Source organism: Macaca mulatta, chromosome 6, assembly GCF_049350105.2.
Source record: "Macaca mulatta isolate MMU2019108-1 chromosome 6, T2T-MMU8v2.0, whole genome shotgun sequence".
NCBI classification, from domain to species: Eukaryota; Metazoa; Chordata; class Mammalia; order Primates; family Cercopithecidae; genus Macaca; species Macaca mulatta.
The window spans coordinates 159575437-159598233 of NC_133411.1; the positions used below are offsets into that span (position 1 = coordinate 159575437).

The following is a 22797-nucleotide window of genomic DNA, read 5'->3' on the forward strand; positions in this document are numbered from 1 at the left end:
GCCCAGCCCTGTCATTGTGCGGTGGGGGTCACCAAAGCCCAAGAGTGGAGGCATGTGGCCACGGTCACAGTGGGCATGGCAGAGCCAGAGCTAGAACGACGGACTCTGTGCTGTGTGAAACGGCCCCTCCCCAGACCCTCAGAAAACCTCCAGTGACCACGCCAGGCCCCAGACACCTGTGAGGTTCCAGCTTGGTCGTTTTCCTGCTCTGGGATCATGGGCGCAGACTCACCCTCTGTGAACCTCCGCTTCCTCAATCTATTAACTGGGGGGTAACAGTAGTGCCTGCCTCACTGTGTTATGGTGAGGAAGAAACAAGAAACAAGATTGACACAGTGCCCAGCACATGCTCAATATTCAATAAATGCTAGCTCTTGTAATGCCCTCAGTCACCACTTCACAAAAACAATAATTATAATAACAACAGCTGTCTCTATTGAGCATGTTCACAGGTTGCCTTATTTAATCCTCACAGCAATATGATATCATTATTATTGTCCTCAAACTCATTGCATATCATGTGTTTTACAGTGAGGAGATGCTCTACCAATAATGAACTTGGAAAAGAATGTTCTAAAAAAAGAACGCTAACATATGAAATCTTATTTTTTATACACAGGATTAGAAAAAATACTCATTTCTAAATAGTAGACATATTCAGAATGGAATAGGAAGGTTCTAAAATGGTGAACAATTGAATAATCAAAATATTAGCATAAGAAATATGTCTCCCAGGGGTTTGCAGGGCTTATGTTTCTAAGTTTGCCACCTAATGTTGGTTTATGTTTTTTTTTATAATTGCATATGAGAATTTAGCATAATAGTGAACTTGAAATGCATATGCTATACAAAACATGGAATGACATCTGTTAAGGTTTGTTATGCTCATACCACAGTTTCTTTATCTTAATGACACACAGCACTCCCAGGTCACTTTTCTGGCTTATTTTTCCATTGCATTTAACACCATTTGACATACTTTCTTATTTATTTATCTGCCCACCCCAGCTAACATGTGAGCTTCACGTGGGCAGAGTGTCTTTCTCTTTTGTTCACTGTGTACTGCCAGCACTTAAAATAGTGATGGCACTTAGCAGGCATTCTGTGAATATGCGTTGAGTGAACAAATGAGTAAATGAATGGCTGAGTCTCCATTCTACCAAGAGGGCACCTGAAATTCAGTAAGATGCAGAGACTCATCTGAAGTTACCCACTATTCTGAGGCTGAACTGAAACCTTATCTCTCCTGAGACCACCCAGTGTGCCCAGCTGGAAGTTCTTCCCAACCTCTCACCACTACCTAGTGCCAAGGGCTGCTTTCCTATGGCTCCTGGGGGTCCCCCCAGCTCCACCTCATGCCCATCTAACACTGGTCCCTTCTGCCCCAGGAGGTGGGCAGAAATGGAGGGCAGGAGAGGACTAGGGGGGAAGGAGAAGAGGTCAGAGCAGGCTGGGCAGCCGGGATGGTTGATGCTGATGGCCGCTGAGGAAGGGAGGAAGGATGCCGAGATTGGTCAGTCTGTCCTAAAGGACTAGAGGAAAGGATTGGGACCATGGGATCCTAGTGGACATCCCTCTGGGACTGACTACCCCAACAGGAAAACACGAAATGGGCAAGGCCGAGGAGAATTCAAGTGTAGCAGCAACCTTGCTGCTACCACTCCCACTAACCACTTTGCCCAAGGCCTTTCTCAGCTGGAGAAACTGAGGCCTGGTAAAAGAAAGCGATTCTTCTAAGAATGCAGAGCAAGGTAATGGAAAATGCTGGGGTTTCTCATGCTTACTAGCTCTGGAGGTTGGAAAGGCTTGGGATTCCCCGCCTTTGAAGCCATGAGGAAGAAACCCCCCACCTTGGCTCTCATCCCCTCCTTGGGAGAGAAACACTAAGGCAGGAACATAGGTCAAATTCTCAAGGACAACAAAAGCTTTCTTCCTGTTGTCAGCAAGAACTCAGCTGTGGACAGGCCAGACAGTTCCCCTACCCCAGACTGGTGCCGAGGGTGCTTCCAGACAGGAGTCCGGTGGGCAGGTGCACCTGAGCCATCTGAACCTGTTCAGAGTCACCTTTTTTCCCAGGGTGCCTCAGTTTTGCTCCTAGGTTACACCTGCAGTTAATCTCTTGGCCACCCCACATGTATTGTTTCATTTGATAAATATTACGCATCTACAATATGCCAGGCAATGTACCAGACATCGGAGAGAAACTCCTTTCTCCCTCCCATCCCTCCATTTCCCATTCCTCTCTTTCATTCATTCATCCTTTCATTCTTTCACTCAGCAACTACTTATACCATTAAAATAGTACAGCCTTATGGATAAGAGTGACATTTGGAACTAGACCATCAGGACGTGAACCTTGACTCAATCACTCACTAGCTGTGTGAACTTGGCAAGTCATCGAAGCTCCATTTCCTTATCTGCACAATGGGGATAATAATAGCACCTTCCTTATAGGGTGTGATGAGGATCAAATGAGCTGCTGCAAATGAAGTGTCTGAATAGCACCTGACAGAGTAAACACTCCACATATTATCATTGTTACTGGTTTTGTGTTTTGTTCTTCTTTTCTTTCTTTCTTTTTTTTTTTTTTTTTTTTTTTTTTCTGAGACTGGGTCTTACTCTGTTGCCCAGGCTGGAGTGCAGTGGCACAATCATGGCTCACTGCAGCCTTCACCTCCTGGGCTCGAACACTCCTCTGGCTCAGCCTTTCAAGTAGCTGGGACTACAGGTGTGTGCCACAATGCCTGGCTAATATTTAATTTTTTTGTAGAGACAGGGGTCTCACTATATTGCTCAGGCTGGTCTCAAACTCTTGGGCTCAGGTGATCATCTCACCTTGGCCTCCCAAAGTGCTCAGATTACAGGCATGAGCCACTGGTCCTGGCCTGTTGCTTTATGTGCCTGGCCCTGTGCCAGCTGCTGAAGAAATTACTCCAAAATTCTCCTCTTGCTGGGACCTCTGCCTGCCAGCCCTTTTTTCAGTCCCCTGCCTTCTGTTCTGGCCATGCTGCCTCCAACCCAAACCCACAGAGCTGGGCCTTGCAGTGGTTTCCCCAACCCTGTAGGGCTGCCCACGCCCCTACTTTATCTCTCCAGCAAGCAGGAGAGAGCCTAGGCAACCAAAGCCTGTCACAAACTAGTCACCTTCTCAGCCCTTCCATACATGCCCTAATCTCAGCCTATCCAAGCCCGCCTGGTTCTTCAGAGTCATCCCCAGTGGTGCTGCCTTCTTGCCTTCACTGGGCCTCGATGGATGATCTTTACCCTAGGAAGCCCTTCCTCATTCCCCTCAGCCAAGAATCATAAGATTTGGCTTTGAGTCTGCATTTGCAGTGTTGCTTTATCTGTGAGCAATTGGGAGCCATGGAATGCTCTTGAGCAGGTGAGTAACACATTCAGAGCCACACTCTAGGACAATGGATCAGGCTTTGTATAGGATGGAAACAGGAAGAGACAGCAGGTGGGAAGGTCAGGTAGGGAGCCATGGGCAGTGGGGCTTTTGGAGGAATGAGGGTCTAGTCTTCCTGGGCTGCTTCTCCCTTCTCCGCCCTATAGTCTTCCACCTATAAAATTAGATCTTGTGATTTTCCCCAGCATGACTCAGTGAGTCAATGGCAGAGTCGAAACAAGGACCCCATGCCCTGACCTCTGCAATGCACCTACTTAAGCCCTGATGCTCAGCACCCCTCACTCCCTTTCCCTTCTTCTACAGCACCAGGGAGGCTCTTTTGACCTATGGGGACCCTGCAGATGATGGGGAATCAGAAGGAGGCTGGACTGTGCCTTATAATCACTGCAGTCTGTGCACACCAAACACTTGGGGCCCCGAATGCCAGGCTCACCAAGCCTCTGTAGAGCCCAGCCGGTGAGCAGCACGCAGCAGTGCTTCCTCATTCCCCACTGGGTGAAGGAATAAGCCCATATTTTCTCTATTAATCCCTACAACCACCCTGGGAAGTAAATCATGTTTTAAGCCCTGTCTTGCAGGAAGTAAAAGTGAAGCTCAGAAAGACAAGAGACATGTCCAGGGTCAGGCAGCCACTGGGTGAGAATTCCAACCCAGACCTGATGCCAAAGCCAGTGCCCTTCCCCCAACAACACACAGCAGCGGAAGGGATGCGAGCATCCCCAAGGCCATTGCAGAAGCCAACAGTTGGAGCCCTGGGGCGTCTTGGCCAGCCCTCAGACTGTGGAGCACCTGATGCTCAGCCAGTCCTCTGGTCCTGGGAGCCCCTGCTTGGACTTGTGCAGAGGTGAAAGGGAGGGAGAAGGGGAGGCTGACCCTCAGAGGGAGCAGGGCTTATGTAAGGAGCTAGAGTTGGAGGGTCTGGGTACCTGGTTTCTAGTGCCACGCCTACCTCTGGCTTGCCATACAACTGCAGGTAAATCCTTCCCCTCTGGGTTCAGAGTTCTCCTCTCTGAGATGAGGACAGCATGTTCTGTGGACTCTATCAGCCCTTTCTGCCAAGGCTCAAGTATTTTAGAGCCTGTGTCCAGATGAGGGTCATGAATCTGGGGGAAATGGAATTAGAAGTTGGTAGGACTCCCTCCCATGTTTGTGGAGACTGCGGCAGGTGCTGTCCTACCCACAGAGGAGATCCACCCTCATGGATGGGTTGCCGTGGCTGAGTCCAGCAACCCCAGGGGCTGTGGGGGTCCCTGGAGTCTGCAGTTACTGAGAGCAGTGAGTATAAGCACAGACCTCAGCTGCCTCCATTCACATCCTGCTTTGCCATTCCCCACCCGCGTGACTCTGAACACAATACTTACCTCTCCGTTCCTCAGTTTCCTCCTCTGTAGACAGCACTCACACAGCAGGAGTGTCAGGTAAAGGGCTGGGTTCAGCGCCTAGCAGGTGCTGTTAGTGGCAGCCGCTATTATTGTTTTGGGCCCCGACCCCCACAGCTCCTGCACAGAGGTGGGTGCTGCAGGGCTTAGGCCTGCACAGGGCCTGCCCAAGTTACCCGACTGGGTTGGGAGTCCTCCTTCCTCCTTAGGAGGGAACCTTGAATTGGAGTGCTCCTGCCAACTCCTCCCTCCTGGCTTGGCAGCGTGAAGACAACGCCGGCCAAAAATATTTGTGTGGGTGGCGGAAAGTTAACTTTTCCGCCTCTCTCTTCTTTCCTGGAAACCGTGGCCACCGTCAAATACATCAAAACAGAAGCAGGGATAGAGTGAGGCGAGGCCCCTGTGGGGAGTCAGAGGAGCCCTGCCCCCTCCCCACACCCACTCCTTCTGCCTCCAGCCATCTGGCTCTACGCTGAGGGGATGACAGAGGGGCTATCCAAGTGCTTAGAATCAGGGGATCCTGCAATGTCAGAGTTGGACGGATCCTCCAGCATCATCTGGCTCAGTCTCACCATGGTGTCCTCCGGGAATCTGACTCCAGAGTGCAGAAGGCACCTGCCACAGTTCACACAGCCAGTCCTGTCTCTTCTCAGTGTTGCTGGCCTTTGTGAGATTCTAAGATTCTTTGAAACCCAAATGGCAGAAATCTGGCAGCAGCTGGTGAGTGAAAAAGTACCTGGAGATGAATGAGGGCCTGGAGCCTCTCCTCCAGGTCTCTGAATCCACCATCATGGTCAAGGTGTCAGAGCGAGGTTAGAATCCCAGCCTGGCCACTTATGAGCTGTGTGCCTTAGGCAAGAAGTCACTTCACCTATCTGAGCCTCAATTTCCTCGCCTCTGAAATGGGATAATAATAACGTAATTCTCTCGCAGGGTTGATGTGAGAAAGTACTGCAGTAACCTAAGTGAATGACCCAGGATGGAAGAGGTGCTTCTGTTCTTCCCCCGGGGCAGAAGGTGGGCTTCTTTCTCCTCATTTCCCTGCCACTGAGGCTGCTGTAACAGGTGCCTGGTTATCTTTCTGATCCGGACAGTCGTTTGCCTTTCCCCTGGCCGGCTCTGATTCGCCCTGGGGCTTGGAAATGCGCTTATCTGTCTGCCTGCCTGCCAGACTGTCCTGGCACCGTCCCAGCCAGAAACCAAGACCTTGACCCAGCCTGTTGCGGTGGGAGGTGCCTGACCCCTGCTTGGGGGCAGAGGCATGACCACAGCAGCTGAGGTCAGTCCAGGTCCTCAGATCACCCATGTCCACAGACTTTCACAATTTTCAGGATTCTCACTGCTCCCCATTTTGCAATAGGATAAGTGAGAGTAAGATCGTTCACACTTGCCTGAGTTCACACAGCTAAGTAGCAGCAGACTCCAGTCTTTAAGCAAGATCCCTTGTTTCCAGGGTTTCCTCTCAAGTGTAATTGGCCATCTGCTCTGTCTTACGCACTACCTGCCCATCCTGGGGCATCTCACCCACCTCCACCCTTTGCCTCCACAAATGATTTCTAGATATTTGTCCCCAGCCTGGAATTCTCCCCTGTTCTCTAGACCCCTGTGTGGAACCGCCCACTGCTCATCTCCCCTGGAAATCCGAAACCTAACTCATCTCCCTGCTCCACTAAACAGCTGCTCCTTCTCATTTATTCCTGATCTCTATTAACAAAATCGCTGTCACCAGAGCTAGGAACCTGGGCTGCATCCTAGGCTCCTCCCTCTTCTCCACACCCACTCTCCATCTGCCTCCAAGCCCAGCCAGTTCTTCCACCCAAGTATCTTTCCCATCTACCCCCTCCTCGTCATCCCTTATAGAAAGCCTCCATTCCCTCTTGCCTGGATTATCATCATTCTTAACATTTATATAAATAATCATACAATGATTATTGTTGTTCCTGCTATCATTCACAGCTCTCCTCACCACATTTTAAGACTTCTTTATCCCTCTGCTATATCCCCAGTACTTTTCATGACGTCTGAAAAATAATAGGATCATAAAAAATTTTGTGGAATGAAAGAACAGCCAACATGTATTGAGTTATGGCTTAGAAACTGCGCTAAGTCCTCTGCCTGCATTTTCTCATGTAATCCTCAATGCAACGTGAAGTTAGAAATATTACAATACCCATTTTACAGATGGAAAAGTGGAGGTTTAGAGCAGTTCTGTGACTGGCTTGCTGATTGTCACACAGATGGCAGAGCTAGGATTCTAACTGAAACGCCTGGGCACAGAAACTGAAAGCATGCCATTGCACCATCTTTTTTTTTTTTTTTTTTTTTTTTTTTTTTTTAAACAGAGTTTTTTGCTCTGTTGCCCAGGCTGGAGTGCAATGGGGCGATCTCGGTTCACTGCAACCTCCACCTCCTGGGTTCAAGCAATTCTCCTGCCTCAGCCTCCCAAGCAGCTGGGATTACAGGTGCCTACCATCATGCCCAGCTAATTTTTGTATTTTTAGTAGAGATAGGGTTTCATCATGCTGGCCAGGCTGGTCTTGAACTCTTGACCTCAGGTGATCCACCCGCCTCAGCCTCCCAAAGTGCTGGGATCACAGACATGAGCCACCACCCCCGGCCCGCACCGTGTTTCTTGTTGCACAACCTCCTTCAAGGGCTCCTATCCCCAGTTTGCATCTGAGGTCACACCACTCCTGTGATTCCTGTGGTGTAGGTACCTTTGCTGGGACATGAGCGAATTCTTTCTAGGTGGTGTCTAGATACATGTTGTTAAATAACTAGATATTTATTTAATGTGCACTGGGGGAAAAGGACTGAGCACAATATACTTGTGGTTTCTCTGCAAATGCTACTTAAGATAATTCTAAAGTAACAGAAGTAAGTGATTTCAAGTTGATTAAAGGAAAAATATTAAATAAAGTTTCAGGTAGCATGAGGATGTGGTGAAAATCCAGGATGTTAAATGGCTGGAGCTTTCGAAACACTTCCCTATGGAAGTGTGGAACCTGCACCCCAAATGCTGCTGGCCAGTTCTCAGGGTCACCTGAAGATGAACAGGCCTCAGAAATTCAGCCTGGAACCCCCAGTGAGCTGCCTCATGTGCTGTTTCTTTCTTCCCTGTGCAGATAGATTGCACTGAAGGGGCCTCGCACCAGAGACCGGTTAAGAAGAGGGATTGGAGGTCCATCACTTCACTAACCCAGGAAGGACTTATCTTTCGCTTCAGCCAGACCTCACCCCAATTCTGTGAATCAGCGGAGGACGGCAAAACTGCAGAGTCAGAGGAGGCTGTGCAAGGAGCAGAGACCAGGGCTCACACAGGTGGCCCCAGCCCAGGCCCTGGCCCAGGCCCAGGAGCCTGCTTCCCTGCATCGCTGAGGAGGAACAGCACCATGCTGGGTCCTCACCTCCCATCTCCGCCCCTTGCGCCCAGCGAAGGGAGGCCTACCCCCTGCGCCTTCCAGATCCCTGATGGAAGCTACAGGTGTCTGGCTCTGGAAGCCGAGGAGAGCAGCGGTGAGGAGGGCCTGCAGGGAGAGGCGGGGCCTACCGACCTGGAAGAGGATGAGGGGGTCAGCAGGAGTGGGGACAACTCTGCCTGCAGAGTCACCAAGGGTACACCGCAGCTGCCCAAAGCCCTGGGCATCCAACCACCCAGCTGCTCCAGAGAGGAACAAGGGGCGTCCCAGCACGACGGCAGGGCCAGCCAGGACCGGGATGTAGTGAAGGCCCGGCAGGTGATGACAGCCAGCCCCAGCCCGGGCCCTGGGTCCAGAGTGACCCAGACACCAGGTAAGCTTGTGTTCCTTTTCCCTTGGACTACTGGAGTCACTGGAGACCCCTCAGGTCCTTAGTACAAGGGCTCCTGACCCTATTTTTCCATGATTCACAATAATTCATCACAGCCCCATGGGCATGCCCAGATGAACAGCTGCGGAGAGATAGGAGCGACTGGGAGCTCCGTGCAGCTCCAGCTGCACCACAGCTAACCCCACTCCTATCTCTGCCAAAGAGGGCACGTGAGAAGGCAGTGAGAGAAAGCCACATTATCTTGCTTGGTCAAAAAAAAAAGCCCATTTCCCACTCTCGTCTGCCTTTTAATCATTAGCGGCAACAAATCACTGTGGTGTCCCAAGCAACCGATGGGGCAGGACCCTCTCATTAAATGTATTGAGTGCTGGCTACATGGGGGTGCTGGGGACGTGGCACTGGACAAAACAGATGTGGCTGCTGACCTCATGGAGCTTGGGAGGTAGAGACTGAAGCCTTGGATAGAATTTGACCTCCCAATCTTACAGGTGGGGAAACTGAGACTCAGAGTGAGGAAAAGACAGCTGGAGTCACTCAGCACGTTAGTAGTGGCTGAGCTAGGCCCGTGTTCCTCGTCTAGGCCTCGGTTTTTCATTTGTTAGAGATGACAGGGGCAGATGGAACACCACCTAGGCTGCAGTGAGATCCCATGACAGCGTGTGGGGAGCGCACAGTGTGCGCCGCGCGGAAGGAAGGAAGGGCAGGAATGAGGATAATTTTCCTGCAGCGGCTGCTGTCTGCAGAGCAGGGCGGGACAGGGAAGCCCACACTGAATCACCTCCGCAGCCGGCCCATGGAAACGCTGAAGTGGGTCCAGATGGGGAGGACGTGAGCAGGGCCATGCTCAGCTTAAGCAGGAGCACAGCCAGTAGATCCTGGGGGTGCAGGGCATGCGGGGGACACAGTCCTGGGAGGGCTTGTGCGTCAGGAAACTGAAGGAACGCTTCATTTCTCTGCAGGCGTCGTTGACGCCCGGCTGGCATATCACCAGCCTGCCCGCCCACTCTTCTCTCTGAAATAATTCTCTCCAGGCTCGGATCGCCCCCAATGGCCACCATTGTCTACCAGGCTGGGGTCACACAGGGGGCTGGGCAGGAGCAAGAAAGGACTTTTAATCCCTCTAGGGCAGGAAGAAGGAGGACCCCAGGGAGGCATTGCAGTCTTGAACTTGGAGGTGGGCCCTCACACCAGAGTCAGCCCAAATTTGATCTCCTAGAGCCTGAAGTTCCCAGGACCTGCTCCCGTCCCTCTCACAGGCCCAGACTGGGGGTCAGGAGACATAGATGCTTTCTAGACCGGATGTTGCTGACTAGCCAAGCCCTAGCAAATCCCTTCCCCTTGGTGAGCTCTACTTTCCTCCTCTGTGAAAATAAAATAAAAATATGAATCTTATCTACCTCAAAGAGCTGTTGGGAGGTTGCAGTGATCTTAGTTGTGGCAGTGTTTTGGAAATTTTAGAGTAATCTAGATAGGTATGTAAGAAATGTTTATTCTTAATTGAAATGACCATCATCAGCTCAACAATAGGGCTGCTATTATTTGTTAGAAGCCTTTATGTGCTAAGCCCACTGTACCAAGAGCTTTACCCTTTTCATTTAATTTAACCTCGTAGCAATCCTCATGAGAGACATACTTTTTAAATCTTCATTATACAGATGAGAAGATAGAGGTTCAGGAAATATATGTGACTTATCCAAGATGCATGGTTAGCAAGCTGCTAAGGCATGATCCAGTTACGGTTTTTTGAAAAGGGGCGTGTGCTCTTGGCCACCATTCTCTTCTGGAATTAGAAGAGTAAAGTGTTGTCTGCAGATATCCTGGAATGGAAGAGACCATGGATGGAGAGGGCACTACCTTTAATGAACTCTGTTGGCAAGTCATACTAAGCCAGTTCATTTGATAGCGTCTCATTCTTGTTATTGTACTATAGCCTCTCAAGGCAGGCAGGTGTTATTCTCCCCATTTTACAGGTGAGGCAGCTGACGCTCAGAGATTTAAGTCCCCTACCCAACGTCACACAGCTAGTGCCAGAGCTGAGACTATGATTGTGTTCTTCTTGCCTGGAACAGTGTGGTTCATTCCTTTCTTTTTCTTTTTCTTTTTTTTTTTTCTTTTTGGAGATGGTGTTTTGCTCTGTCGCCCAGGCTGGAGTGCGGTGGCACAATCTCGGCTCATTGCAACCTCTGCCTCCAGGGTTCAAGCAATTCTCCTGCCTCAGCCTCCCAAGTAGCTGGGATTACAGGTGCCCGCTACCATGCCCAGCTAATTTTTGTATTTTTAGTAGAGATGGGGTTTCACCATGTTGGCCAGGCTGGTCTCGAACTCCTAACCTCAGGTGGTCTGCCGCCTCGGCTTCCCAAAGTGTTGGGATTATAGGCATGAGCCACCACACCAGGCCTTATTCCTTTCTTTACTGTCCAGTCAGTCTGTCATCCAGTTCTGTCCTAGAATATTTCTAGAGACAGAGGGGGCAGAAAAGACTTCAGAAGGATGAAATGGGCAGGGAAGACTTCTTGGAGATGGAGGCACGAAGGAAGTCTTGCAGGAGAGTCAAAATCTGGTGGTCTTGGGTCGGAGCCCACACTTGCCGTTCTGCTGCCTTGAGGAAGGGAGTGGCTAGAGTTCCTTCTCTCTGCCCAGAGATCAGGAGGGAAGAAGGCTGTGGGGCTGCCAGGTTATTAGTGGATTAGGGCTTCCTTTTAAAGCTTCCTCCCATTACCGCCAAAGGATTATAAGCATCTTCAGACAATTACATCCATCCTTCCGCAATTATACCTGCCTCTCTAGAGGGCTCACAGGCAGGTTTAAGTATGAGCCACAATATCTTCTGCTTTGGGTCCTGCAGATACCTTTGTTTGAGGTCAGTGGGTACCAGTGCCATTTCTCCAAGGCCTGAGTACCAGCTGAGCAGGGCAATGTAGGGCCCTTGGCAGGCTAGAGGGATGGAAGGTACAGAGAGATGCCATCAGCTGCTGCCAATTTGGGAAAATAGATCTGGGGAGGAAGGGGTAGTGTAGAGCTCATGATCAGGCCTCAGCCAACACTAGGGTCCCCAGCTCACCAAGACAGCCCCATGCTATAGCTGCCCTCCCCAAAGTCTCAGCTGGTCATAACTGGTAGGGTTTCTTGAGATTGTTGTGCAGATGGAGACTCTGAGGGCCAGAGACGGCAAGTGACTTGTCCAAAGTCACACAGTAAGTTGGTGGCAAAGCTAGGGGCTGGAACCCAGGGTTTATGCCTCCCAGTTCAGCTGCCTGGCACTGTGCTAAATGCGTCATATGGAGTATTTAATCCTCTAAACAATCCTGTGAAGTTCATACTTTTCTTATCTCTGTTTTACAGATGAGGAAACTAAGGCATAAGGAGTTTAAGTGAATTGTCAAAGTCTCACAGCCTGTGGGTGGAGGAGCTGAGATTTGAACCCCAGGAGGTCTGGGGCCATGCTTTTAACCACCCTCTCTGCTGCCTGTCTCCATGGTGATGAGGCAGCAGGCTGTGTTCTTCCACCCACCTGGGGCTGGGAAAAGGTTGTTCAGGCTCTGGGAGTTGTTGGAAGATTCTGCCAAGCCACATTCCCTCCCACTCAGATGCTCTGGGGGAAACCTGGGTACTCGCTGATGATCCCTCCCCGCCTTTGCTGGTGGCCACTTGTTATTGGAGGCTCGAGGTGTGTAGCAGATTTAGAGCCATTTCCAACTCTAGTGGACACTGTTCTGAGCCTCTGGGGTGGGGAGGGGTGTGGCTCTGTGTTGTCAGATGAGTCCCGCCACCGGACATGTCTGTTTTGTTCAGGCAGAGGAACCTGTGTCCGTGTTAACAGCTGACAGTGGTCACTGGGCCCAGAACAAGGCTCCTGCTCCTCAGGCTGTGACAGAGAGGGCAGATGGAGCAGGAGCCTGGGCAGGAAGCTGCCCACTCTCCCTCCACTCCCCTCCTCCACAGAGATGGTGACAAGAGGGTGATGGTGAGGAGCACAGCTCACAGGTTCACAGATACCTCACCATGCACTCACACATACATGCTTTCACATCCATCCATACACACATGTATTCACACATGATGTATAGATGCCATGTTCTCATGCAAACCATCACACATATGCACTCACACATCTGCACACACATGGAGGCCCTCAGACACACATCCATGCATGTAGTACACACTGGCACACACCTTCCTGAAGGCCCCCTCACCCATGCACCGTTGCCACATGCGAACACATGTCTCAGATTTGCTTACAGAGCTGCAGTCGCATCTGAAAACATAAGCAGACATAGGCACACTTTCTCACACAAACACACATATTCCCTCTCATAGATACAGGTGAAAAGCATGTTCTTTTCTCCGTTTCCTTTTGCTACACACCTACACTTTGAAATCTTTCACACATTCTCTCCTACAGACCTAGCCACACTTGCACACCCACTGTCACACACCTACGCACAGACCGAACCACTTTCTTTCCTTTCTTTTCCACATCTCTTTCTCTTTCATACCACCCACACAGCAATCCTAGCCTCTCTCTCTCTTTTCCTCTCACCCACACACAGCTTCCTGGTTTCCCACAGGCTGGGCTGCAGCTACTTCCCTAGAACAGGCACTCTCAGGGTTAGTGATACCCCAACCTGGTGGGGGTCCCAGGATCCCCCCTCCACCCCTCACTCTCCCAACCCACCCCCTACCCTGGATACAAGAGGATGAGAGCAGAGCAGCCACACGATCAGAGTAATTCTCTGAAGCCCACGAGGCCAGGAGGAGAAATGGGAACTACCAGGGAGGGTTTGCCCCTTGTCACCTGACTTCCTGCATTCTGAGTCTCCCCAATGTGAACAGGGGACATCCCAAACCCGGGCCACCTGCAGGTCTGTGTTTCACAGGCCCTTGGGTGGGGTGGGCTTACACTAGCACATTCCTAACTTCCTTTAGCAGAAATCTAAACACAGAACTCTTGATGCAGAAGACAGATGAAAGTGGAACCACCCTGGTCAAGGGGGTGGGGAACCCAGGGAAACTTCGGTGAAAACCTAGACCAGCATTTTTCCAATTGTGGTTCTGCTTCAAAATTGCTGGGGTTGTGGAGGGTACTTGCCATCAGTCCTGTGCCAAGCCAACCGGCTCGTGGCCTCAGTGGGAGGGGTGCTAGAATGTGGGTATCTGGACTTTTAACAGCATCCCCACGTGACTCTGATGTACATGGCCACTGCCATGAGGCTTCACACGCTCAATCTGAATGGCATTTTGCGCAGTGAAAGGTGGGGAGCTGAGCCCTAGAGCTGCCATACAGCACCCCTGCCTTGTTGCCGACCCACTGGTTAAGTCAGGGGATGGCAGCAGGTGGGTGGGGACATCACCATTCTCCATTCTCCGTGCCCGTTTGCCTAAGTCGTACCAAGGGAAACAGTTATTCTAATTACCGGGGCTGAGACATAGCGGGGAAGACGGGCCTGAGCACCCAGGTCTGAAAGGAAAGCCAGGAAGAGGTGGGGTGGGAGGTGGTACCAGTTATGGGGACAGAATCACAAAGGCAGATTTCAAAGTGGGTAGTGGGTGGGTTAGAGAGAAGAAAAGGGGACACAAAGAATCTGTCTCCCTCCTATCCAAAGGAGATAGGATTTTAGGACAGACCGACGGACTTACAGATACAGAAAATGATAAGCAAACGGAAAGACAGACAACCAGGCAGCAGAGAGTGAGGCACAGCGAGAGGAAAGAGAGGGGGCCGCGCCTGGAGACGGGAGGCTGAGCGGGTGGGGGAGTGAGTCGCACCCCCGGGGCTGGGCGGGGCGGGGCGGGCGGGGCGGCGCTAGGGCCCCGGGGAGCAGGCAGCAGGAGCACGGCTCACCCGCCCGCCCGCCCGCCCAGCGCTCCCGGCTCCCAGCCCGGGGTCCCGGAGCAGCCCGCTAGGCGGTGGCGGCGGCGGCGGCGAGGAGGGGGCGTCGGGCGCGGAGCCTGGGCCTGGCGCGGGGCGGGGGTGGCGGGGACCTCGGGGCGGGGCGCGCTGACCGACGCAGCCAGGTGTGCCGAGGCGGCGGCGCCCGGGAGCTCGGGGACCGTGCGCAGCGGCTGGAGGTGAGTGAGGGGCGCTGGCCTGGCGGGGGTGCGGGCACCGCACGAGCCTCGCCCCTTCCCACCTGCGCTATTCCCGGCGCCGCCCAGGAGGAGGTGGCACATCTGGGCTCCAGTACTCGCACGCGGGGTGACCTTGGCCAAGTCGCTTCTACACTTTGGGCCTCAGTTTCCCCATCTGTAGGTGGGGGGCTGGAGGGGTCTCGAGGCTTTCGAGCAGCTAAGGAGGGGGAGGATGCCCTGACGCCGGGAAGCTACCCTCCCGGGCTGCGTGGGGGCTCCAGCCCTTGCGCCCCTCCCCGCAAGCGGATCAGGGTGAGGCAGCCCCAGGCTCACAGGTGGGCAACAGCCCGGAGTCTGTGTCCCCAAGCCCGTTCAGGGAAAAGTCGGACCGACTTGACCCAGGACAACGGCGGGTTGGGCTCTGCCCAGGGTTGACCAACATGGGCGCCGTGGGGGCAGCGGGAACGGCCAGTGCTGGGCCTCCTCACTCCTCCCTGCGGGCGGGGCGACCGGACTCTGGGGTCTGGCTCTGGCGGTGGGGCACACAGGATGCCAGAGCAGTCACATCCTGGGGACCACCCCTCCCAAGCCCTACCTGGGGAAATCGAGGCCTCTCCCCAGCGCCTTCAGAGAGAGGGGAAACTGTCCTGTGCCCGCCTCACAGCACCTCTGCAATTGCCCTCCTTGCCAAGGTGAGAGAGAGGCCCCAGAGGTGAAGCGAGTGGAGGGCCCAGCACCTTTCTAACCACTGCGCTGTGGAATCAGGGGCACTGTCCAGAGCCCTGGCAACACCTCTTTGAGGACTTGGGAAAAGGTCTCCTTTCCTCCCCCCATCACCCCAAGTTATGGGCTTATTCCGGAAGGGGCCAGGGAACTCCATCCATGGGGTCCAGGTTGTCTGGAAGGGACAAGAGCTGAGTGGGAAGCAGCAGGTGCCCCATCCCCCATCCCCCACCCTGTCCTGAATGGCAGGTGACACTGGAATAAACCAACTTGTTATGTGATCATGGAGCAAGACCCTTGCTCTCTTAGCCTCCAGTGAGAGGGGTGGCAGGGTGGCCCCTGAGGGGGAAATCGCATTGTGGACAGCAGTGCTGGTGGTAGCTGTAGGGCTAGTCAGAGGGTGCCCTACCCCCTGTCCATTAGAAAGTGGAAGTGAAACTGCTGATGGGGGTCTAGGGTACTCTGGGGCAAGGGGTTGGAAGCCTTGCTGGCGCCAGCCTGCCTTGTCACCAAGCCCAGGCCTGGCCCATTCCATGTTGGGGGGCACAGCCACAAACTGAAACTGATGTGCTCCCCCACTACTTGCCATATTGTCTCAGGCAGTCAGATGAGATCTCTCATGGGAGTTGAAAACCCCTCCGACGGGTTGAAAACCCCTCCGACGGGTTGAAAAACCCTGTTTGCTAGGTGGGGCATCCCCTTCCTCTGTCTCCTTAGGAGATCTTGGGCTGGTTCCTTCCCTTCTCTGATCCTCAGTTTTTCCATCAGTACGAAGGGGATGGACTAGGGTCACTCTAGCTTGATATTCAAACTTCCCCCAGGAATGTTGTTTACCACTCTGGCTTGCAGCCCCCACTTTCCAGGCCTGCCCCATCTTTGCAAGCCATGGGCCAGCTCCCCTCAACCCCACAACTGACACCTAAACTAAGCTGTGGTTGGAACCAGCATTTACATGGCTAAATGAGAACTTTAACTCCTTCCTCCCTAGTCAGCTGTTGCCCTTATCTACTCCCCATCCCTTAAGGTAGGAAAAAAACCGACCAAACCAAACCTGTGGCATTCAGGCGCCTGATTCCTGGTGCATCCCTAGGTTCTTCCATGGCATTTTATCCAGTCTCGGATTTTAGAATTGGGGAGACTGAGGCCAAGGAGGGGAAGAGGTTTGCACAGAGTGATTCTGTGGGTAGAAGGCAACAGAGCTCCCTCTCCTTGGGAAAGAGCATTTCCTTGATAAGTGGCTGGGGACATGAGTGTCCATGGAGCACCTGGAGAGAGAGGAGAAGCATGGGAGGAACCTTCTTCCATCTTCTTTCCACCGCTAGTCACAGCCTATTTCCAGGGTTGACATATGTCTCCCTGAGCCCACGTCACAGCTCTGGGAGGTGGGCAGGGCAGGGGTCAACACACTCCTTCCACCTGCCAGGGCTGCCCTCCCACAAGGCTGAGCACACCTCCAGGCCCCCAGCCTGGCCTGGGAGGCACCTTTTCCTTCAGGGCAGCTCCCAGGCTTCCAGACATGAGCTCATCAGAGCTACTGGTGCCAGGAAGGGAGGGACTGAGGGGAAGCAGGCAGGGCTGCCCAGATCAGGGCACCGTGGGCCCAGGGAAGTACAGGGGGGTGCTATTGGTGAGGCCCTGCAGGCTCTGGTCCCCATTGTAGTGAAGAGGCAGTGGCAGGATAGATCCGCTAAGGGTCAACTGAGGAGGGGTGGGGACAGGCCAAGTGCCCTGGGCTGTAGTGCTAGGCCAACCTCTGCTACCCACTCACTTACTGCGTGACCTTAGGTAAATCCCTTTCTCTCTGTGGGCCTCGCTGTCCCTGGCTAGCAATGGGGTGGGATGGGTGCTTAGACACTGGGGTTGCAGTAGTGAATAAGACAGACAGGCCCCTGCCCTCAAGGCACTTGCATTTTAATTGGGAAGATAGAAAAGAAGAAAGGGAGCAAATAAATCATCAAGATAGTTTCAGATGGGCAAAAGTGGCATAAAAAAATAAGTCATGCTGTTAAGATGGAGAGCAGTTAGGGGGCTACCGTGGGTTGGTGGTTAGGAAAGTCATCTCTCAGAGGTGACTTCGGAACAGAGACCTGAATCTTATTTGAAGCAATACTCAAGGCTGGGGGGGGTGTATCTGCAACTGGAGTCTGGAAGAATGGGGCAGCGGGGGCGGGGGAGAATTTGGTTGGGAGGAAAGGTTTCCCAGAAGATGGTCACGGTCTGGGGCTAGGGGCTGGGACCAGGGGCTGGGACTGGAGGGTAGGCGCTGGTTGCATCCCCAGGGGCTTCAGACTGCAGATCCAAAGGAGCTTCGCCTGAGATCTGGTCAGAGGGGCGGCTGCCTGCAAAGTGGCTCTGCTAAATTAGGCGTGTGTGTGTGCGTGTGTATCTCTGTGTGTGTGTGTTTCTGTGTGTGTGCACGTGCACGCGCGCGTGTGTGTGTGTGGCCAGAGTCTTTTGTGAACTGTCCCTGGATATTGGGGCTCAATTGCTACCCAGTGTGGCTAGAGGAGGAGTCAACATGGAAGCCGCCTCCAGGCCCTGTAATTCCAAAGGCTTACACAAGCCTTCTGTCTGGAATGAAATCTACCAACTGGCTGCTGCTGCCTGAAATTCCACCAGCCTAGCTTCAGCTTTTCCACTCGCTGAGGCAGGGTCGTATAGTACTATGCAGACCCTGCCCTAGCCTACCCTGTCCAGCCTCCTAGGGTTGCTGTGGGTGGGACAAAATTCAGTCTACTCCTGAATGCTTCATGTGTGACTAATACACAGATTCTGTGGTTGGACCTCTGGGTTCCCTTCCTGGCTAGCTGGGAGATCTTAACTATGTTATGTAACCTCTCTGGGCTTTTGTTTCCTCGTCTATAAAATACAAACAATAATAGACCCTATTGTATACTGTTGTTCTGAAAATTAAATGAGATGATGATAAATGCTAAAAAAAAAAAAAAAAAAAAAAAAAGAGCTACCACTTAAGTATTGTCATGTTAAAATAGCGGTCAGATGTGGTGGCTCACGCCTGTAATCCAGCACTTTGGGAGGCCAAGGCAGGTGGATCACCTGAGGTCAGGCGTTTGAGACCAGCCTGGCCAGCATGGTGAAACCCCATCTCTACTAAAAATACAAAATTAACCAGGAATGGTGGCACGCGCCTGTAATCTCAGCTGCTCGGGAGGCTAAGGCAGGAGAATCGCCTGAACCCAGGAGGCAGAGGTTGCAGTGAGCTGAGATCATGCCATTGCACTCCAGCCTGGGCAACAGAGTGAGACTCCACCAAAAAAAATAGGAATAGCAATTTCTTAAGGAGATGGGCTCTTGCTCAAGACTAGTTGTATCTCACTATAAGTTACTTTTTGATGTTTGGCCAGGAACAGGTATTTTTGTTTGGTTGGTTGGATTGTTTGTTTGAGACAGAGTCTTGCTCTGCTGCCCAGGCTGGGATACAGTGGCATGATTATGGCTCACTGCAGCCTTGACCTCCTGGGCTCAAGTGATCCTCCCACCTTCCAAGTAGCTGGGACTGCAGAGATGCGCCACCATGCTCAGCTAATTTTTGTATTTTTAGTAGAGACAGTGTCTCACTATGTTGCCCAGGCTGGTCTTGAACTCCTGGGCTCAAGTGATCCATCTGCCTCAGCCTTACAGGCATGAGTTACCATGACTGGCCTAGGAACAGGTTTTGATGGTGGGAGAATTGGCACAAGTACAGCGGAAAATGCCTGGACTGAGCTTCAGGAATGGATGCTTGAACCTGTGCTCTTAGCTGACTGGCTGGTGTTCTTGGGCAAATCATTTGCTTCCTCTGGGCCACAGGCTTCACTTCTGACTGCTGAGATATGGGCTAGTAAGGATCTGAGGGGATCATGGGTGTGACAAAGATCCTTACTGGCTTGTCACCAAAAACATGGGGCTAGCAGGAGGGGCTGACATCATGGTGTCAAGGGTCAAGGAAGGGCAGGCTGGGTGAGCCCCTGGGACAGGAGAGTGGGCTAACCTGAGACCCTTGTGTGTAATCCTCCAGAATAAAATCTCTTGGAGTCTAAGAGTGCTTGAAAGATAAAAGCCACAGTTCTTGAAAAATGATTGTTTACTGTTATTTACTATGTACCATGGGTGCTTTAAGTTCTTCATGCATCAACAACTCCATGAGGTGAGTACTGTTATTATTAGCATTTGCAGGTGGGAAACTGAGGCACAGATAGGTTGGTTAAGTGAGCTTCCAAGATCACACATCTGGTAAGTGGCTAGATTCAAATGCAGGCAGTCTGGCCCCGAAAACTATGTGCTTAACTTCTTCACAACATGGTCTCTCCCACGCTAGATGGAGTGCCAGGGGCTCAGAAAAACAAGCTACCTGTCCCAGAACAGACAGCATTCATCTTTGATCCTCATTATCCCTGAAGCTGAGGTCCTGGAAGGAGGAGCCTCACTGCGTCTAGGGTCCAGGGCTCTGAGATTGGCCCTTGAACCAGCTCAACCTTTCTATTCCCCTGGGAGTAGGTCGGAGAGGATCAAGGGTGCCCTGCTGTCACTGTGGGCGTGGAAGGCTTTGCCAGGGCCTGATGAGTGGGCATGGTTAGTGCCTTGGAGCTTGAGTGGCTCATAAGTGCTTGAGTTGTAATAAACTCCCATGCAGTCTGGCACACCGCCACCGTTGTACAGGTAGGGGAAACTGAGGTCAGAGTGTTTAGGGACCAGCCCAGGGTCACACAGGCAGAGGACACGCTTCATCCCTGAGCCTCCTGTCCTGCCTTCTGGGCCGCTTAGTTCTTGTGGGCTCCATAGGAAGATGAGATGTTGGGGACCCTCCCACGGATCCCTAAGGTGGTCCTAGCCTCCACAGCCGGGACATTATTCCCAATATGGGGTCCTTTGGGAGGGCACATGGAGTTGGGGGATGGGGAGAGTACTGATTAAAAAATAGACTGTCACGCGCACAGAGAACAAGCATGCCACCACCCAGCCCGAGCCAGTTGGCTCCCCCGTGCCCGGCTGCCAGGCCCCACTCAGGTCTCCTGCTGGGGGCCCCGCCCACCACACCCTGGCTCTGGGCCTGAGGCTGAATGCTCCCATCCACCCTCTCCTCTCCCTCCTCCATCCCTGCCCAGCCTCCAGGCAGATGGTGCACTTACTGAGCTTGGGTGGGCCTGAAGCTCAGCTGTGGAATGTAAGCTGTGCCAGGGGCGTCTGGCATCCCCACACACTGGCTATGTGGCCTTGAATGAGCCCTTTCCCTCTCTGGGCCTCAGACATTGACAGAGTAATGCTGTCAATCAAAGTTCTTTTCCAGATTTCTTCTCTCATTTAGACCTGACAGACAGTGCAGGAGACCCCACTCAGAGAGGTAATGTGTCCTGCCGTGGCCACTCAGCTAGGGTGCAGCACAGCAGGGGCGGATGCCCAGATAATCGTGCAAATCCCAATCCTGTACAACTCCGGGTGAGTGAGGTCACATGGAAGCATGGAGGCAGGAGGCTTTGCAGTTGTGATGTGAGCAGTGTTTCATGCATTTGCTCTTTTACTTAGTCAACAACTGTTTATTGAGCCCCAGCTATGGCCGAGGCACAGGGGCATGAACATAGCCAAGGTCCCTGCCCGGCAGGGACAGGCAGACTGACATGAAAACAAATCCTGATGGAATTACAAAGCTGATGAGCGTTTAGGGGAGAGGCAGAGGGTGTTGTGACAGGAGAATGTGACCTCTGAGGGCCTTGGGATCTGTGAACAGACCTGAAGGATGAGAAGTATGGTCAGAAAGGGGCAGCCGAGGGGGCAAGGGAAGAAAGGGCTCTAGGAAAAGGAGCAGCCAGTACAGAGGCCCTGAGGGGAGAAAGTGCTGGGCTGGCCGAGCACTAGGAAGAGGGTCAGCACGGCTGGAGCCTCGCTGGCTGGGAGGTGAAGCACCAGGACACCAGGACGGGAGCTGCAGCGTGGGGGTGGGGGCATTGGGGCTGGTGGTACAGGGCCTGGAGCCTGCAAAGGGGCTTGAGGCGGATCATAGGAAGGAGGAGCATGCTGGTGCTGATCTGGGAGGAGGGTCTTTCCTCTTTTCCTTTCGTCTTTCCCTTGGATGTCCACCCTGATAGTGCTATCGACAGACCCCATCCATGCCCCCCAGCCACTTCATGAGGTGGCTGAATGCAGAGTCTGGGGCCATCTCTCCCTTCTTTCTTCAAGGAGGGTTATGGAGGCCCAGCAGGCCTCAGATGTAAGCTGGTGAGAGTGCGTTCCTGGGCAGGAGGCTGCGGTCACTCAAGCTGAGTGCCCCTGTTCAGGTGAGTTCTTACTTCCTTTTATTCCCTGTGGGAGTCTGTGGACAAAGGAGGGTCAGCTTGTGTTTGAATGAAGGCCGCCCCTGGACTTACTTCCACTGCCTGTAACAGCTGCCTGTCCCCAGTTCCATTCCAGGCACCAACCCTGCCCCAACCCTGGAGCCAAAGCCCTGGGCTGGCAGGCGGGAGGCTTGCGTTCTGAGCCCAGCTCTGCTGGACGCTCTAGGGCACACCCCTTTCCCCCCCCGGGCATCAGTTTCCCCATCTCTATGATAGATAAATACTCTACTTTTTCTGCACTCAATGTGCGGCCCATGGATGCAGTATCAGCATCACCCAGAAGCTTGTTAGAAGTGCAGAGTCCCAGGCCCCATCCCAGACTTCCTGAATTACAATCTGCATTTTGACAACATTCCTGAGTGATTTCCATGTACTTTAAATTATGAGAAGCACTGTTCTAGGTCAGTTATTTTTAAACTTAAGACAAATGAAAATCTATAGCATATTTTTCCTTCTCTAAAGCTTTACATATAAACACATAAGAGGGCACCCACCCACTCTCTATTTATTCATCCCATGAACAAGGAGGGGGAGGAGTGTGGAGGGGTAAGTTGGAGGCACAAACTTTATTAGGATGGACGTCAGAAAGGAGGAGGAAAAGATAAAGCAGGCTGGTGGAGGGGCGGCTGCCATCTGCTCACCCCTGGAGCACTCCTGACAGTTGGCCTCTCAGGGCCCTTTCAGCTCTGCCCTCCAGGCTCCTCTGCTTTATGGGTTTGGAGAGGGAGTGCTTGATAGTCCATAGTCCAGTGACGTCTTTCCCTGCTTGTCCCTATCTTGCTGTCCTGCCCTCTTCCCCTTGGAATCGCTGAAAGAGTAGCCGGTGCTATTCTTAGTGTGACAGGGTGGTGAGGAGAGAACATACTAGTGCATTATTTATGTCTGTGAGTCAACAGGATTACATCCAGGACTCCCAGAACACCGCCCTCCCAGCTTGGCCTTCATCACAGCCATGGCAGGCGGTCCACTCTACGCAGATGGAGGGCAATTTCCCAGGACCCAGAAACCATTCCTTCTGGCCCTGCTCATCCCTGCTCAGAGTCCCTACCCCTCGACCTGGGAAATGACTCAGGAAATA

The 22797-nt window shown here is 52.6% G+C and overlaps 1 protein-coding gene and 1 long non-coding RNA gene across 8 annotated transcripts in view; one reads left to right on the top strand and one right to left on the bottom strand.

Annotated features, from left to right (window-relative positions):
- SYNPO (synaptopodin) overlaps positions 1 to 22797 on the top strand; it is a 74701-nt gene that overhangs the window by 25773 nt on the left and 26131 nt on the right. For 3 of the 7 annotated variants that reach the window (XM_077937341.1, XM_015141238.3, XM_077937342.1), the window contains one exon: positions 7914 to 8580. In XM_077937341.1, the coding sequence (XP_077793467.1) occupies positions 8181 to 8580 (400 nt within the window). In that variant the 5' untranslated portion in view covers positions 7914 to 8180. Of the gene's footprint in view, positions 1 to 5721; positions 5806 to 7913; positions 8581 to 14392; positions 14668 to 22797 lie in introns of those variants that run through there. The other 4 variants (XM_077937340.1, XM_077937344.1, XM_077937343.1 and 1 more) reach the window with 3 other exon arrangements.
- Positions 10681 to 15784, bottom strand: LOC144329586 (uncharacterized). The gene is made up of 2 exons (XR_013394955.1): positions 15263 to 15784; positions 10681 to 11532 (listed from the first exon to the last, which is right to left on the bottom strand). It is a non-coding gene; the product is annotated as an uncharacterized LOC144329586 (long non-coding RNA).